Source organism: Girardinichthys multiradiatus, chromosome X (assembly GCF_021462225.1).
Source record: "Girardinichthys multiradiatus isolate DD_20200921_A chromosome X, DD_fGirMul_XY1, whole genome shotgun sequence".
Lineage (NCBI taxonomy): Eukaryota > Metazoa > Chordata > Actinopteri > Cyprinodontiformes > Goodeidae > Girardinichthys > Girardinichthys multiradiatus.
The window spans coordinates 2,407,616-2,423,519 of NC_061817.1; the positions used below are offsets into that span (position 1 = coordinate 2,407,616).

A 15,904-nucleotide genomic window follows, 5' to 3' on the forward strand; every position below is an offset into this window, starting at 1 on the left:
CTGTGTCTGTATTTGTGTTTATTTGCTTTGTGATTGTATTGTAATTGTATGTACAGAGCTTTGAGTGTCTCGTTGCTAAAAAGCGCTATATAAATAAACTTACCTTAGACCTGTACAGGGTAAACAATGGCACCCTGACTGGATGAAATCCTTAGCGCCATTGTTAGACGCTTTGCTGTTGCAGTGGGTCCTGGTTTCCTCCTGATGCAAGAGAATGCCCGGTACCCAGGACACCATCTGTCGTCTAAGGAGCATGTCCCAATGTTGTCAAGGTTGTGTACAAGCATGTGGGGGCTGTACAATTTTAAGTTGCTGCAATAACTAGCCTGCTGCATCATGTTTCAGCTGAACGTTATCTGTGACTTTAGATTAAGCCTTCTGTGGGTTAACAGTTTTCATGTTCATCAAATGATGTGGCATCATGTTGTTCCTAACAAATTACCCATTCCATATCTGTAGGGATATCCACCATGAGTTTTTTTCAGTTTAGATATGAAGTGTTCCTTTAATTTATTTGAGCACTTGAGTATTTTAATAATTAGTTGAACATTTTTGTTTTGGTAAGGCAAGACAATTTCATATGTACTCGTACTCGTACTCGTTGTCTTCCGCTTATCCGGGACCGGGTCACGGGGTCAGCAGACTCAGCAGAGACGCCCAGACGTCCTTCTCCCCAGACACCTCCTCCAGCTCCTCCGGGTGGAGCCGAAGGCGTACCCAGGCCAGCTGAGAGACATAGTCCCTCCAGCGTGTCCTGGGCCGTCCCCTGGACCTCCTCCTGGTGGGACGTGTCTGGAACACCTCCCGAGGAAGGCGTCCAGGAGGCATCCGGTATAGATGCCTGAGCCACCTCAACTGGCTCCTCTCGATGTGGAGGAGCAGCGGCTCTACTCCGAGCTCCTCCCGGATGGCCGAGCTCCTCACCCTATCTCTGAGGGAGTGCCCAGCCACCCTACGGAGGAAGCTCATTTCAGCCGCTTGTATCCGGGATCTCGTTCTTTCGGTCACGACCCAAAGTTCATGGCTAAAGGTGAGGGTAGGAATGTAGACCGACCGGTAAATTGAGAGCTTCATTTTTTGGCTCAGCTCTCTCTTCACCACAACAGACTGGCACAGCGCCCCCATTACTGTGGCAGCCGCACCGATCCGTCTGTCGATCTCCCACTCCATTTTTCCTCACTCGTGAACAAGACCCCGAGATACTTAAACTCCTCCACTTGAGGCAGGAACTCCCCTCCAACCTGAAGAGGACAAGCCACCCTTTTCCAATTTCATATGTACTATAACACAATTCAAAAACAAATATTTCAAATTTATTCATAAGTGCTATACATGGAGAAATACATTTAATAACGCAAAAATGTTACATAAACATCTTGAAGGTGTAAAGGTCAATATAAAGCAAATTAGGAACTTTTATGAGATTAGAAACCTTCGTGGAAAAACTCCAGTGAAAAATTAGGTTTTCATTTAAGATTTAAAAGAGCCCACAGATTATGAAAAATAACGTTTGTTTAGTTCTGGTCCTAGTAACACTAAGTAAACAGGTTGGTGATGAATTGAAGGACCTACATAGTTCATACCTGACACATCACTTAGATCCTATACCAATAACAAGTTTAAAATCTCTCCTTTTAAAAAGCGTCATTGTCACTGCCAGCGCAAGGATTTAAGGACTGTTGTAATTAGACGTGGGCCAGATGAGATTCTTCCCAAAATATAAATTATGAACCAAAATTCCTAGTTTCGCATTGCTCCATCCCCAATGCTTTACCTGATTTTTTTTTATGGTTTTGGGGTTGGTGAAAAAGCAGACGTACTTTAGTCAGATTCCAGGTTTTTCATTTAGCAGTTGTTCAGATCGTAATCTGATTAGGTTTGGACCCTTTCACTTGTCATGTTGTCATTCAGATAGATAGATAGATAGATAGATAGATAGATAGATAGATAGATAGATAGATAGATAGATAGATAGATAGATAGATAGATAGATAGATAGATAGATAGATAGATAGATAGATAGATAGATAGATAGATAGATAGATATAGATAGATAGATAGATAGATAGATAGATAGATAGATAGATAGATAGATAGATAGATAGATAGATAGATAGATAGATAGATAGATAGATAGATAGATAGATAGATAGATAGATAGATAGATAGATAGATAGATAGATAGATAGATAGATAGATAGATAGATAGATAGATAGATAGATAGATAGATAGATAGATAGATAGATAGATAGATAGATAGATAGATTGAATGGTTGATTTTAATATGATATTAGAGTATAATTGTGTTTAATACTATTAAAATGTGTTTTATGGTCGGATCTGTGTGAAACAGTAGGTGGCGACAAAGCAATAATCTCCAGGACGGAAATGAGGAAGGAGCTCGTCACAGCTCAAGTTAGAATAGGTTCCGGTGTAGCAGGGTGAGTTAGAGGGGACTGCAGCTGGAAAAGACTTCCAACATGCTGTTACGAGTGAGTATTGAACCTTGTTTGTGTTAAAGTATTCTGTTGGTAAGAGCTCCGCCTCTAAACGTGTGTTACATAAAGTTAGTGGTGTGTAACATGGCTGGACAGCTGCTCTGGTAACGCTGTGTCCTCCCTCACCGCTTGTTGTTTGGATAACAGGACAGCTTCAGATGCTGCATCGTAACTATGTTCACTGCTGAGAAGAAGTCTGATGTTCATTCAGCTGGTTTGATTTGTAACATGTACGACACAAAGCCTTTTTATTGAAGAGCTGAATATTCTGGCTTCATAACAGATCTCTAAAAATAACTGAGAGTACCGGAATATCTATTATTCAGATCAAGTAGAGAAACATTCTGAAGTCGCCCTTTAACAGGTCTAATTCTGTAAGTGAGCGCAGCTCCAACAGAGACCTTTCAGAAACATCCCAGTTAGCCCTGTTGCGCCTTTCCTCACAGCTTGATTTAGATCCGGAAAACCTCACCTTAACCTACTGGGACTAACCCACATAAGTATATTAATAATAATTTGACTTCTAACATGCATCATCTAAGCAGACACCAACAGTGAAACATAGAAAATGACTATCCATGTATTATTTTTCACCAACATAATCAAGCAGGGCTGCACGTCTCTTAAAAACAACAGGATCTGTATTGATTGTGTCCAGGAGTGTAATATCTGAAGGTCTGAAGGAAAGGAAGTTTCTGTGAGAGAGTTCATCAGGCTGGCTGATCAGTTTTCAGCCATATCCCTCTGCTGCAGCTAAATAACCAAGGAGCAAACAGTTCACAATAGTATTCCTACTTTGAGTTCTCTTATAAAAAAAAACAGTCATATCTTCATAAAGCAGCTGACCGATCAGAACCGTGTCATGAACCACGGTTTTTTGTTGTAGTTTTAAATGACTGAGATCCAGACGGTTTGCTGGGCATGTCACTGAGATGATCTTTCTTGGATTTCATCATCATCATGAAAAATTGACGTCTGCCACACCTACATGTTCACCTCTACGTCTCCTGCCATCTGCCCTGCTCCTTTACTGGATATGCAGCAGCTTGTCATTAAATTATGCATATTTACAAAATTCAACCAGGTCTTTCTTTCTTGTAAAAACACTGTGTATACACATACTTACTAAATTAGTTTGATTTCTCTTTCATGTTTCTGTAAAACAAAGTCCTCATTGAGAGCTATTTAGAACCGAAGTCAAATTCCCTGTTTGTGTGCACACACCTGGCAAATAAAGCTGGTTCTGGTTCTGATCAGCGACGGTAGAATGGACTTGTTGTCTTCAGCTACTCCTTTAGATGCTTCATTGGGACAACACCAAATAAAGAGTCGTCTCCTTGGCCAGTGCAGATTCCAGATCCTTCACCAAATCATCCACATTGCTAGAGCCCTGTTTTCTTCTTGTATTGTTGAAGGCTTTAGTTTCTGCAAATGGTTGAAATTTTTTTACAAATGCTAGAAGTCTTATTCCAACATTTTTCACTTCCCTGCATCTACAAAAATGCATGTACCAATAATTACAACAATGTGATTTCATTTTTTAACAAATGTTTTATAAATCCAAACTGTTCTGTTGTATAGTGTGTTTTTTTTAACAAGGTAAAACAACTTCCTGAATAACCGCCAAGAGTCCAATGTTTTTATCATAAGCAACATTTCTTCTGACAGTTTGAATGTTAGATTTATTTATGTAATTATGTATTTATGATTATGTTCATGTTTAATGTGTTTTCAGCTTTAGGAATAGGAGCTAAGATCCAAACAGTTTTACAGAATTTCTGAATGAATCCTGGTTGAATACTGTGGTTCTGGCTTAGACATTAAAAAGGTTGTTAAAAGATAATAACAGCAACAGGAAACCCCAACCGCAGGGCTTTACAAGGCACTTCTGTTCTACTAAAATACTGTTTAGAGTTAAACCCAGACTTACTCGCACTGCTGGCAGATTCAGGTTCAAGGTATGATTTGAAGTTTTCCGACATATGTCTTGGGACTGGAATGTTAACATTCTGCAGTGGCGGAGCGCGGCGGTGGTGGTGAAGGGGTTAAGCATGCGACCATGTGCAGAGACTATAGTCCTTGATGTGGCTGTCCTGGGTTTGAGTCCCAGACCTGGCAACCTTTGCCAAATGTCTCCCCCTCTCTTTGCCCTCTTTCCTGTCTTCCTACTGTTGGAAAAATGAAAAACTAAAGGCCTCTACTGCTGCAAAAACCATTTTGCAGTGGCCCAGTCAAAGTCGCAACTTGAATCTCAAAGATAAATCCTCAATACACCAGAGGAAACATGTTAAAAGCTGCTCAGCATTTATAAAAGGGGTTTCATTGCTGCAATGCTAGAAAGGTTTTTCTGTTGAATATTAAGAGGATATCATAATTTATTATTACTGAAAGTAGATGGAAGCAGACAAATTATTGCTTTCCAAAATGATTCTCCTTTTATGTTGTTGCATTATTTTTTGAGAGATATCCGTCTCATTTCCTTTCAGAAACAAACCAGTTGGTTGAATAAAAGATTTTTGGATCTAAAGTTGCATGCCATATGATTCATTTTGGGTTTCATTGTAATTAATATTAAAACGTCTCTTTCCTGTCTGATAGAGTTTATTGAACATCGGGCGTCTGTCTCTGAAGCACAGCAGAGCCGTCCACCACAGTCCTGTATGGAGGAGTCCTCTCATACCCATAGTTGTGGAGCAGACGGTAAGTGGCAGATTACCCACAATGCACTACATAAATGTCCACATTTTTTTACTGTGGCATTTTGATAAATGTGTAGGTGTGCTGAGTCAGTGGTGGAGGTTAGGGGTCATCATAGCTAGAAGAAAATGGGAATTTGGTTTATTTTTGTATTCAGGAATATTTTGGGCCTCTTCATAATGTTGTTTCTGCACAGATCCCACCATAGAAATGTTTTTTGAGGTCTGAACTTTGATTAGGCTAATATGTCACCCTTTTTCCCAGCCACTCTGTTAATAATTTTCTGCAGTGTTTGGGTAATTTATGTAAATCTGTATATGTATTAACTGAATTTGCATAATATTTTTTATTGTATAATGTTGCAATAATATAGCCGCTGAAAACCTAAAAGTACAACTGTGTTTGTTTTAGGGGAGAGGGGAACGGGCGTACGACATCTACTCTCGCCTCCTGAGAGAACGAATCATCTGTGTGATGGGTCCTGTAAGTGTTATAATAACATGAAAATTTCACCATGTTTTCAGAGAAATCTGTCATCGCGTAACCCTTCACGTTCCCCATGTTCTCAGATTGATGACACCGTAGCCAGTCTGGTAATTGCCCAGCTGCTCTTCCTCCAGTCAGAAAGCAACAACAAGCCCATCCACATGTACATCAACAGTCCTGGTGAGAGACCCAAAGCCGAACAGAAGCCCTTGAAGGGCTCACTGTTAGCTCACATTGGTTAACATCATGGACAAAACATTCAAACGACTTGCTGCTGTTATCCAGTAATGTCTAATTTCAAATTTCAATTACTTATATTCTTATAACATGCAGTCCCCAAAGGTCTCTCTGTGTTGAAGGTAGTCCAGTTTTGTCTCTGGGTAAAATAATCCTGTCTTTTTGCACTTTGCAGCAGTAAATCCTTACTTTTACTCCCTCTTCTGACCAGGCGGTGTGGTGACAGCAGGCCTGGCCATTTATGACACTATGCAGTATATCCTTAATCCCATCTCCACCTGGTGTGTTGGCCAGGCAGCAAGCATGGGCAGCTTGCTCCTGGCAGCAGGTACGACTGGCATGAGGCATTCACTGCCCAACGCCCGAATCATGGTGCACCAGCCTTCAGGTGGTGCCAGGGTAAGCAGACCAATTCAGACCCATCAGAAATTAGACCTGAAGGGTTTACAAAGTCTAAATGATGACCCGACATTAAGAGTGCTGTTCCTCCAGGGCCAGGCCACAGACATCGCTATCCAGGCTGAGGAAATTCTCAAGCTAAAGAGACAGATCAACAACATCTATGCAAAACACACTGGGCAGGCACTGGAAACTATAGGTAGGTTTGTGAGGCTCTGTGTGAATGTGAACCTTTACTTAAAGAAATAGGTGCACAATTGTGATGTTACTGTACACAGAATATATGGAATCCAGCCAAAAACCGATTGTGAGACTATACAAGACAAGGTAGACATGGAATTACTGTAACTAACTAAATTCAGAGATCTGTTACTTGCAAGAGATCTTAAAATTAAACTTGTTTTCTTGCCATAAGTTGATTAATTTCTGGAGGTTGGAGTAAAGTCTGTGTGATGGATTACAGTACCATAGAACCCTTTCTTTCCCTGTCTTTAAACTAGATTTCTTTGTAGATGCTGTTTTTTTTTCCTTCTTCTCCTGTCTTGCATAATGTTACACGTTTTTAACTGATTTTAGAGTTTTCAGCTGCCATGAAAAGTAGCTTAGTCACAAATTACTCACAATATACTGTATAAATGAGCTTACAGTATCAATGGAACTTGTGTAGCGCTTTATCAAGTCCCCAGAGATGCCAAAGCTTTACACTGCAGTCAGTCATCCACCCATTCATGCACACATTCACATACTGACAGTGGTTCAAAGCTACAACGTAGCCACAGCTTCCCTGGGTCAGACTGACAGAAGTGCGGATGCCAGACACAGGCGCCACCGAGCCCTCTGACCACCATCAGCAGACAAGTCTGGTGAAGTGTCTTGCCCAAGGACACAACGACTAATACAAACAGACCTGGGGTTTGAACTGGCAACCCACCAATTACAGGATGAACCCCTACCATCTGAGCCACTGCTAACCCAATGCTATGCTGAATACACTAGAAAAATCTTTACATGGTAACAAATCAACCTATAAAGGCCGGGCTTCACTACAGCTCATAGACGGCTTCTGTGGTCAACCATGAATTGGTGTGTGTCTCTCTCCTGGAGAATGATGCATTTAAGGACATACGGAGAATCTGAGTCAAGAAACCCTGCCAGGATTCCAATTCATTCCTTCATGCTGTTACTCATTAGAACAAAACTCCTCTGCATGCACTTTATAGTAGTGATGCAGGCAGCATGATCTATTACGCACACAGTGCCTTGCAAGTGTTTTTACCCCTTGCACTAATTCACATTTTGTGACATTCCAACCACCATTTTCAGTGTGTTGTATTGGGGTTTTATGTGATTGATAGACACAAAGTACAACATTGTAAAGTGGAGGAGTAATGATAAATTGACATTTTCCAGCTAGCTTTACTCAGCATCTCCTAAATAAAATCCAGTGAACAATCTGTCTTCTGGAGTCACCCAATTAGTAGATATGAGCTGTTCTGTGAAGACTTCTAAAGGTTTGTTAAAGAACATGATTGAACAAGCAGCATGTGAAGACCAAGGACCACAGCACACAGGTCAGGGAGAAGGTTGTGGAGAAATGTAAAGCAGGGTTAGATTCTACAACAGTATCCCAGCTTAGAACATTTCACAGAGCTCTGTTCAATCCATCATCTGAACATGTAGAGAGGACGGACCAACTGGAGACCTATCATGACGCAGGGGTCGACTTAAACTGGCAGGCTGGGTAAGGAGAACATTCATCTGAGAAGTAGTCAAGAGGCCCCTGGTAACTCTGAAGGAGCTGCAGATCTGGCCTTTATGAAAGAGTGGTGAGAAGAAAAGCGCTGTTGAAAGAAAGCCAAAAGAAGTCCTTGCAGTTTGCTGTGAGCCATAGTAGTAGACAGAATAACACCAGCTCAGTTAAACAGTTTTTGTAGTGTCCCACTCTGTGTTGCTGAGGAAGAAACAGCTTCTTAGGTTAGTGCTGTTGCAGGTGACTCGCCTGTTTGACAAACCAGTAGAATATCATCACCCAGTTGTTTTAGTATCTGCTTTGCCACCTTTACAAAAACGTATCTCCAAATTAATGCTGGAGGGAATCTCGTACTCGAGTGCTGAAAGTGTAAATGTTTTATAGTCGGTTCAGTACTACTGGGCTGATGCATAGTGAGCAGTGGTAAATGGATGTTCATTTCTTTCCAACTTTTAGAGAGTGTGATGGAAAGGGATCGCTACATGAGCCCCATGGAGGCTCAGGACTTTGGCATCATTGACCGGGTCCTGGTCCATCCACCCCAGGCAGGCCAGGATGAGCCAGAGTTGGTACAGAAAGAACCAGCAGCAGCAGCAAGTCCCTCTCCACAGCCAGAGTCTGCAGGCCCAGATGAGGCCTCCACCAGTACTAATCCCCCCACTTCATACAAACCAGAACTTTGAACTTCTACTGCAGTCTGATCCTGGATCTGATGGCTGCTCTCTAGGACTCTGTGCCTGACGGGCTCTGAGAGCAAAACCTAGCTTCTCTTTTTTTTCTTTACTAGGTCGTTGTTCTCCATAATCTACGGCCTGCAGCCTAAACATACAGTATGTGGCCTGGGTAGTTCAGGCACATACTTTTAAAGAAACAGAATTTCATTCCTGTAGTGTAAAAAAATATGACCCAGAAAACACGTACTGACCATAGACCTCAGCAGACACCTTTTATCCTCCATACAGCCAGTTGATGAATTCTGAGAAAAACTCAAGTGTTTGATAACTAGATATTTATGGAAGTAAAGGATGAAAGTAAAAAAACTGAACCTCCTGAAGGTTACATGAGCTCCACAAGACAGCTGCTGAAAATACCTTCAGGAGTGGAATTCTTGTTATTCAGGTTTCTAATAAAGACAATTTTTGACCACAAATGTCTCTATTTGATCCATACGTTTCCTCCTGACCCTGGTAACCGAAAACACTGAAATTTAGGGTCTTAAAAAGTCTCACACTTTTATAAAAAAGTTTAAATAACACCAAAATGTTTCATACTAGGCCTTTAATAGCATATGGTTATGTCATAAATGAGTATGTTTTTTCATGTTTCCTCCATTCCTGGTGGCATTCGTTTGCAGTGAGAGACGTTTGATCAAACTGACCATTGTAAAATACAGAATAATAGGCTGATTAAACACATGATGTGATTTAACATTTAACTAAAACTGTTCCAAAAGGAATATTTCTCACACAAAATAATACCTTTAGGTGAACTAATTTATATGAACTTTGAAGATGAATCAATTGAGGTTCGTTTGGGTGAACATCTGCCTAGATTCCCAGTCACCCAGGACATGACCATCCTAAGTGATTAAACAGAAGGCAACTGCTGGGTTAATTCTAATTTATGTGGACCTATTACTTTCTCCTCATGTCAGGCACATATAATGCAAAGAACTCCCTTATTAAAAACAGAGTTTGTCATCTGCACAAACAGTTTTTTCTAACTGAGCAGTCTAAACAGTTATTTTCAAATTATTTATGGCGATAATTATTCATGACTGAAACACGCTTGTTTATTTTTTTTATGTGAAACTGATCCTTAAATGATTTTAAATTCTCATGCTTGACTATTATTAAAATTATAGTTTTGATGTTTAGATGCATTTTCAAAGTGTTGTGAGGGTTTAAGGAGCATAGAATGAGATTTGAGCAGACTGCAGATATGTGGTTACTTACTCTTTACAGCTTTAGCAATGAAAATCAGTTTTTCTTTAGTGATAATGACCATGCTGCAAGCCCACTGACACACTGCACGGTAGTTCAGTGGTAGTTCTCTGTAATTTGCTTAGTTCTGACTGTGTGTATGCATGGATGTTTGTCCTGTGATGGACTGGCATCCTGTTTAGGGTGAATTTAGTTTCATTCAAAAATTATTTAGTAATCCCAAAAGAAAATTAAATAACATTTTTTTTTGCGTCCTCTCCGGCAGAGTAGCGCTCAGAATTGTTGTCTGAGTTCCAAGAAGAAGCCCAACAGATTTACTTTCACAAGTGGAGCTTTGCAGCTTTAATGAATCCTTAAATCTCTGCTTGATATTTATAAAAGAAACCTAATTAGAAACTGCTTTGGGATTATTTCAATTATGGACACGGAGACAGAAACAAAAAGGAAAAAATAAGCACAAAGAGAGAGAGGTGGGGCAAAAAGGAAAAAGGGGGAGAAGGAGAAAAGAATGGAGGAGAGAAAGGAGGATCACGAAATTACAAGATAACACCCTGCTTGTGGAGCTTTTTAACCACCTCGGTGACTTCAGCCTGGGTGATGAAAGAGTCCAACCCCGAGTCCCCAGCCTCTGTTTCCACCACGGAATGCGTGATGGCAGGATTGAGGAGATCCTCGAAGTACTCCTTCCACCGCCCGATAATGTCCTCAGTTGAGGTCAGCAGTCTCCCGCCCCCACTATAAACAGTGTTGGCGAAGCACTGCTTCCCCCTCCTGAGGCGACGGACGGTTTGCCAGAATCGCTTCGAGGCCAACCAGTAGTCCTTGTCCATGGCCTCACCGAACTCCTCCCAGGTCCGGGTTTTTGCCTCTGCCATAGCCCGGGCCGCAGCACGCTTGGCCTCACGGTACCCATCAGCCGCCTCAGGAGTCCCACAAGCCAACCACAGCCGATAGGACTCCTTCAGCTTAACAGCATCCCTTACTGCCGGTGTCCACCACCGGGTTCTGGGATTGCCGCCGCGACAGGCACCGCAGACCTTACGGCCACAGCTACGGGCAGCAGCATCGACAATAGATGCGGAGAACATGGTCCACTCGGACTCTATGTCTCCAACATCCCCACAATCTGGTCGAAGCTCTCCCGGAGGTGGGAGTTGAATACATCCCTGGCCGAGGGCTCTGCCAGGCGTTCCCAGCAGACCCTCACTATGCGCTTGGGCCTGCCAAGTCTGTCCGACTTTTTCCTCCTCCAGCGGATCCAACTCACCACCAGGTGTTGATCTGTGGACAGCTCAGCCCCTCTCTTCACCCAAGTGTCCAAAACATGCGGCTGAAGGTCTGATGATACGACAACAAAGTCGATCATCGACCTCCTGCCTAGGGTGTCCTGGTGCCAAGTCCACTGATGGACACCCTTATGTTTGAACATGGTGTTCGTTATGGACAATCTGTGACTAGCACATAAGTCCAATAACAAAACACCGCTCGGATTCAGATCGGGGAGGCCATTCCTCCCGATCACGCCTCTCCAGGTGTCACTGTCGTTCCCCACGTGGGCGTTGAAGTCCCCCAGCAGAATAATGGAGTCCCCAGGAGGGGCACTATCCAGTACCCCCGACAGGGACGCCAAGAAGGCCGGGTACTCTGCACTGCCACTCGGCCCGTAGGCTGAAATGATAGTCAGAGACCTCTCCCCAACCCGAAGGCGCAGGGATACGACCCTCTCATCCACTGGGGTAAACCCCAACACGAGACGGCTGAGCTGGGGGCAACAAGCAAACCCACACCAGCCCGCCGCCTCTCCCCGTGGGCCACTCCAGAGTAGAACAGAGTCCAACCCCTCTCAAGGAGACGGGTTCCAGAGCCCACGCTGTGCGTGGAGGCGAGCCCAACTATTTCTAGTCGATATCTCTCGACCTCCTGCACAAGCTCAGGCTCCTTCCCCCCCAGCGAGGTGACGTTCCACATCCCTAGAGCCAGCCTAAGCATCCGGGGATCGGGCCGCTGAGGTCTCCACCTTCGTCCACCACCCAATCCTCTTTGCACCGGTCCCTCACGGTTCCCCCTGCAGGTGGTGGGCCCACTGGGGGATGGCCTCGCGTCTCTCGTTCGGGCTTGGCCCGGCCGGGTCCCGCGAGGAGCAACCCGGCCACCAGGCGCTCTCCGACGAGTCCCGACCCCAGGCCTGGCTCCAGGGTGGGACCCCGGCTCCGCCGTACCGGGCGACGTCACGTGCCTCGATATTTTATTCTTCATGAGGGATTCTTCCTCCACATCGAGAGGAGCCAGTTGAGGTGGCTCGGGCATCTATACCGGATGCCTCCTGGACGCCTTCCTCGGGAGGTGTTCCAGGCACGTCCCACCGGGAGGAGGCCCAGGGGACGGCCCAGGACACGCTGGAGGGACTATGTCTCTCGGCTGGCCTGGGAACGCCTTGGGCTCCCCCTGGAGGAACTGGAGGAGGTGTCTGGAGAGAGGGACGTCTGGGCGTCTCTGTTGAGTCTGCTGCCCCCGCGACCCGGTCCCGGATAAGCGGAAGACGACGAGACGAGACCCTGCTTGTGTGGCCTTGAAATAGGCCCCACATTTCATGGGGGGCCTAAACTGATCCAGGAGAGGGAGCAGTCCCAAGACCCACCCTGACAAAAAACAAGCACACACAGTCACGATCACACATTCCCACCCTCATGCATACACATAAAAACACTCACACCCATGCACCCAACGTAATGACAAACAACAATGGACGTTGTACACTCACTCACACTTCCCATACATACTCTATACTCCCAGGTCAAGGTGCCAATACCCCATAGGGGCAACAGGACCCAGGGCAACAGGACCCAGGAGGTGGTCCCTTTCCCTCCGGAGGTGGAGACAGGCAGACCGCCCCATCACCAGCTCAGATTAGTGCTGGCACTGCCCGAACCTGAGCGACCCAGACCCCGACCCTAGTCCCCAACGACCCCCATCCTCATCCGGAGAGGGGGCCATGTACAAAAGAGGGATCTACCTGGTCCAAATGAGCCCTCCAACTAGTGCCGCCACAGGATCAAACAGTCCCAACCCCCCAATGAATTTTGATCTCAACCCTATAAGCCCCCCACCCCCCATGAACCCCAACATGAATTTCCCTACTGGGCCACCCCGAACCAGAAAACAGATATCAAACACATGTCCCCGAACCCAAACGGCATGAATCACCTCCCCACAGGGGCATACCCACACAGCACAAGCACCCCGGCTGCAGCCTGCCCCACACCAAGACAAGGGCCCCACGCAATGCCACCCTAGCCTCTGCCCACAGGCGCAACAGGGCAGACACCACCGAGTATCGCGCCCACAACGGAACCCCCGATCCCACACCAAGACAGCACAAACTCACCTGGCAAGAGAGGTCCCCGGCCAGTGGCAAGCACCCAGGGCCAACGTCCCCCACCACGCCCCCCGCAACCACACAAACACACCACATCACCGACACTGCAACAATAGCCCAGGGAAAAACATTATCCAGCTCAGCTCTACCATCGCCGCTCCCCCCCCGCACCCCACAGACTGCAGCCCCTTCACGCCACCCTCTAGCTGCTGCCTGGTTCATCCCCCCCGGACACAACAGCCAGCAGAGCAGCACGCCGCCAAGCCTGCCCAACCATCCGGCAAGCGCCAGCAGCCCCAGCCCACCAGTCCATGACAGAGAAGCATGCACAGCATGCACCAGCTGAGTAACCGGGCCGGGCAGTCCAACCACTCCAGGTTCCAAGCACAACCCGCCAGCTGCGGGTTAAATGTTGTAACTTCTATTATACTAGTTTCTTCAAAGAACTGAACCTCTCATCCTTTGTCTCCTGGAGATAAAGACCAGCCAGCGAACCCGACACCCCACCCTCCGCTCTAGTTGAGTGCCATCTAATTTAGTGAGTGCATGGTTAGCAGCTGATGAACAGGAATGTGGAAGAAGTATGTTTAGTCTTATAAGCATTAAGTACCAAGTTTAGCTTGGCCAAAGAACATTGAATAACTGAAGTGCAGACTGAAGAGTATTAATTGTAAAGATGCTGCATCATCAGCATAAAAAAATAACTAATAACCAAATTCACTTCTTTACAGAACCTTACTAAAAAAGCACCAGAGGCTCACACTAGAGCTGAGAAACATCAACATAAGTAGACACATAAGTAGTACATGTCACTTGTTGGCAAGTTAAATCAAAGTCATTAGATAGCATAGTTATGAAGTCAACCTAGCATTTTTTCGTACATCATACGAGTTCAAAATGTAAAGTTATAATGGTCTTAAAAAGTCCATGCATCCATTGTCTATACCAGCTTGATCTTGGTAGGGTCACGGAGGCGCTGGTGACTGCCATAAGGGGTCATTGGGTGAGAGGCCCTGAACAGATCATCAGTCCATCACCGGACAACACACCACACCCATATTAGAGCAAGTTAAGAGCAGATTAGAGAGAGCCATTACCCTAACATGATGTTTTAGGCTGGTGGAGGAAGTCTGGGTGCACATGTACAAGGAGAACATGCAAACTCCATGCAGAAAACCTGCAGCCTTGGATCTAAACCCAGGTTCTTCTTGCTGCAATTGGTTTGGGTTTCTTAAAGAAACCCTTAGAATTCTCTGTTTTGCAACAAAGGTTAGAAAAATCTAATTTATTTAGAAACAAACATCCTTTGCTTCCCCCTTCCACCTGTGTGTCTCAAGAAGTCAAGTGAAGATGCAACTGGAGAGACTGAATCAGAATAAGGGTGCAGGTCCAGATCATGTCAGCCCTAGAGTCCTGAAGGCCTGTGCAGAGCAGCTCTGTGGGATTCTGCAGCACCTCTTCAACCTTAGCCTGGCCCAGAAGAAGGTTCAGGTGTTGTGGAAGACCTCCTGTCTTGTTCCGGTACCAAAGAAAACTCACCCATCAGTCCTCAATGACTATAGACCTGTTGCTCTGACATCTCACATCATGAAGGTCCTAGAGAGACTCCTGTTGGCCCACCTGAGTAAGCAAACAGTAAACCATCAGGACCCCCTTCAGTTTGCTTATCGCTGTGGAGTTGGAGTTGAAGATGCCATCATACACCTGCTTCAACAAACCCACTGTCATCTGGACAAAGCCAGCAGCACTGTGAGGATCATGTTCTTTGATTTCTCCAGTGCATTTAATACAATCCAACCTGATTTGCTTTGTCAGAAACTCCAGAAGACTCAGGTGGAGGCCTCAACAATCTCCTGGATCAAAGACTACCTGACAAACAGACCACAGTTTGTGAGACTGAAGGGTTATGAGTCTAACCAGGTAGTCAGCAGCACAGGAGCACCACAGGGGACTGTACTCTCACCATTCCTTTTCACTCTGTACACCTCAGACTTCCAGTACAAGACAGACTCCTGTCATCTGCAGAAATACTCGGATGATTCTGCAGTTGTGGGGTGGATCAGAGATGGACAAGAAGCTGAGTACAGGAAGGTGGTGGACCGCTTTGTTGCATGGTGTGTTCCTCCTTGCAGAAAGGCGGAGGTAGCGGTCCTGCTGCTGGGTTGTTGCCCTCCTACGGCCTCCTCCACGTCTCCTGGTGTACTGGTCTGTCTCCTGGTAGCGCCACCAGGCTCTGGACACTATACTGACAGACACAGCAAACCTTCTTGCCACAGCTCGCATTGATGTGCCATCCTGGATGAGCTGCACTACCTGAGCCACTTGTGTGGGTTGTAGAGTCCGTCTCATGCTACCTCGGGTGTGAAAGCACCACCAACATTCAAAAGAGACCAAAACGTCAGCCAGAAAGCATCGGTACTGAGAAGTGGTCTGTGGTCCCCACCTGCAGAACCACTCCTTTATTGAGTGTGTCTTGCTAATCGCCAAAGATTTCCTCCTGTTGTCTTTTCCATTTAC

At 45.2% G+C, this 15,904-nt stretch overlaps 1 protein-coding gene across 1 annotated transcript; it reads left to right on the forward strand.

The window, feature by feature from the left end:
- Nucleotides 1-2,361: 2,361 nt before the first annotated feature.
- LOC124863020 (ATP-dependent Clp protease proteolytic subunit, mitochondrial-like) lies at nucleotides 2,362-9,218 on the forward strand. Its single transcript, XM_047357256.1, has 7 exons — nucleotides 2,362-2,493; nucleotides 5,098-5,199; nucleotides 5,608-5,679; nucleotides 5,766-5,862; nucleotides 6,131-6,318; nucleotides 6,412-6,517; nucleotides 8,525-9,218. The coding sequence occupies exons 1-7, from the start codon at nucleotides 2,482-2,484 to the stop codon at nucleotides 8,749-8,751; spliced, it is 804 nt and encodes a 267-aa protein (XP_047213212.1). The 5' UTR covers nucleotides 2,362-2,481; the 3' UTR covers nucleotides 8,752-9,218.
- The last annotated feature ends 6,686 nt before the right edge of the window (nucleotides 9,219-15,904 follow it).

Bases quoted from the DNA above. Each gene is read 5' to 3' on its own strand.
- LOC124863020 (XM_047357256.1), top strand. The intron at 5,680-5,765 runs GTAAGTGTTATA...CCATGTTCTCAG, and splicing joins TCATCTGTGTGATGGGTCCT to ATTGATGACACCGTAGCCAG. The intron at 6,319-6,411 runs GTAAGCAGACCA...CTGTTCCTCCAG, and splicing joins AGCCTTCAGGTGGTGCCAGG to GGCCAGGCCACAGACATCGC.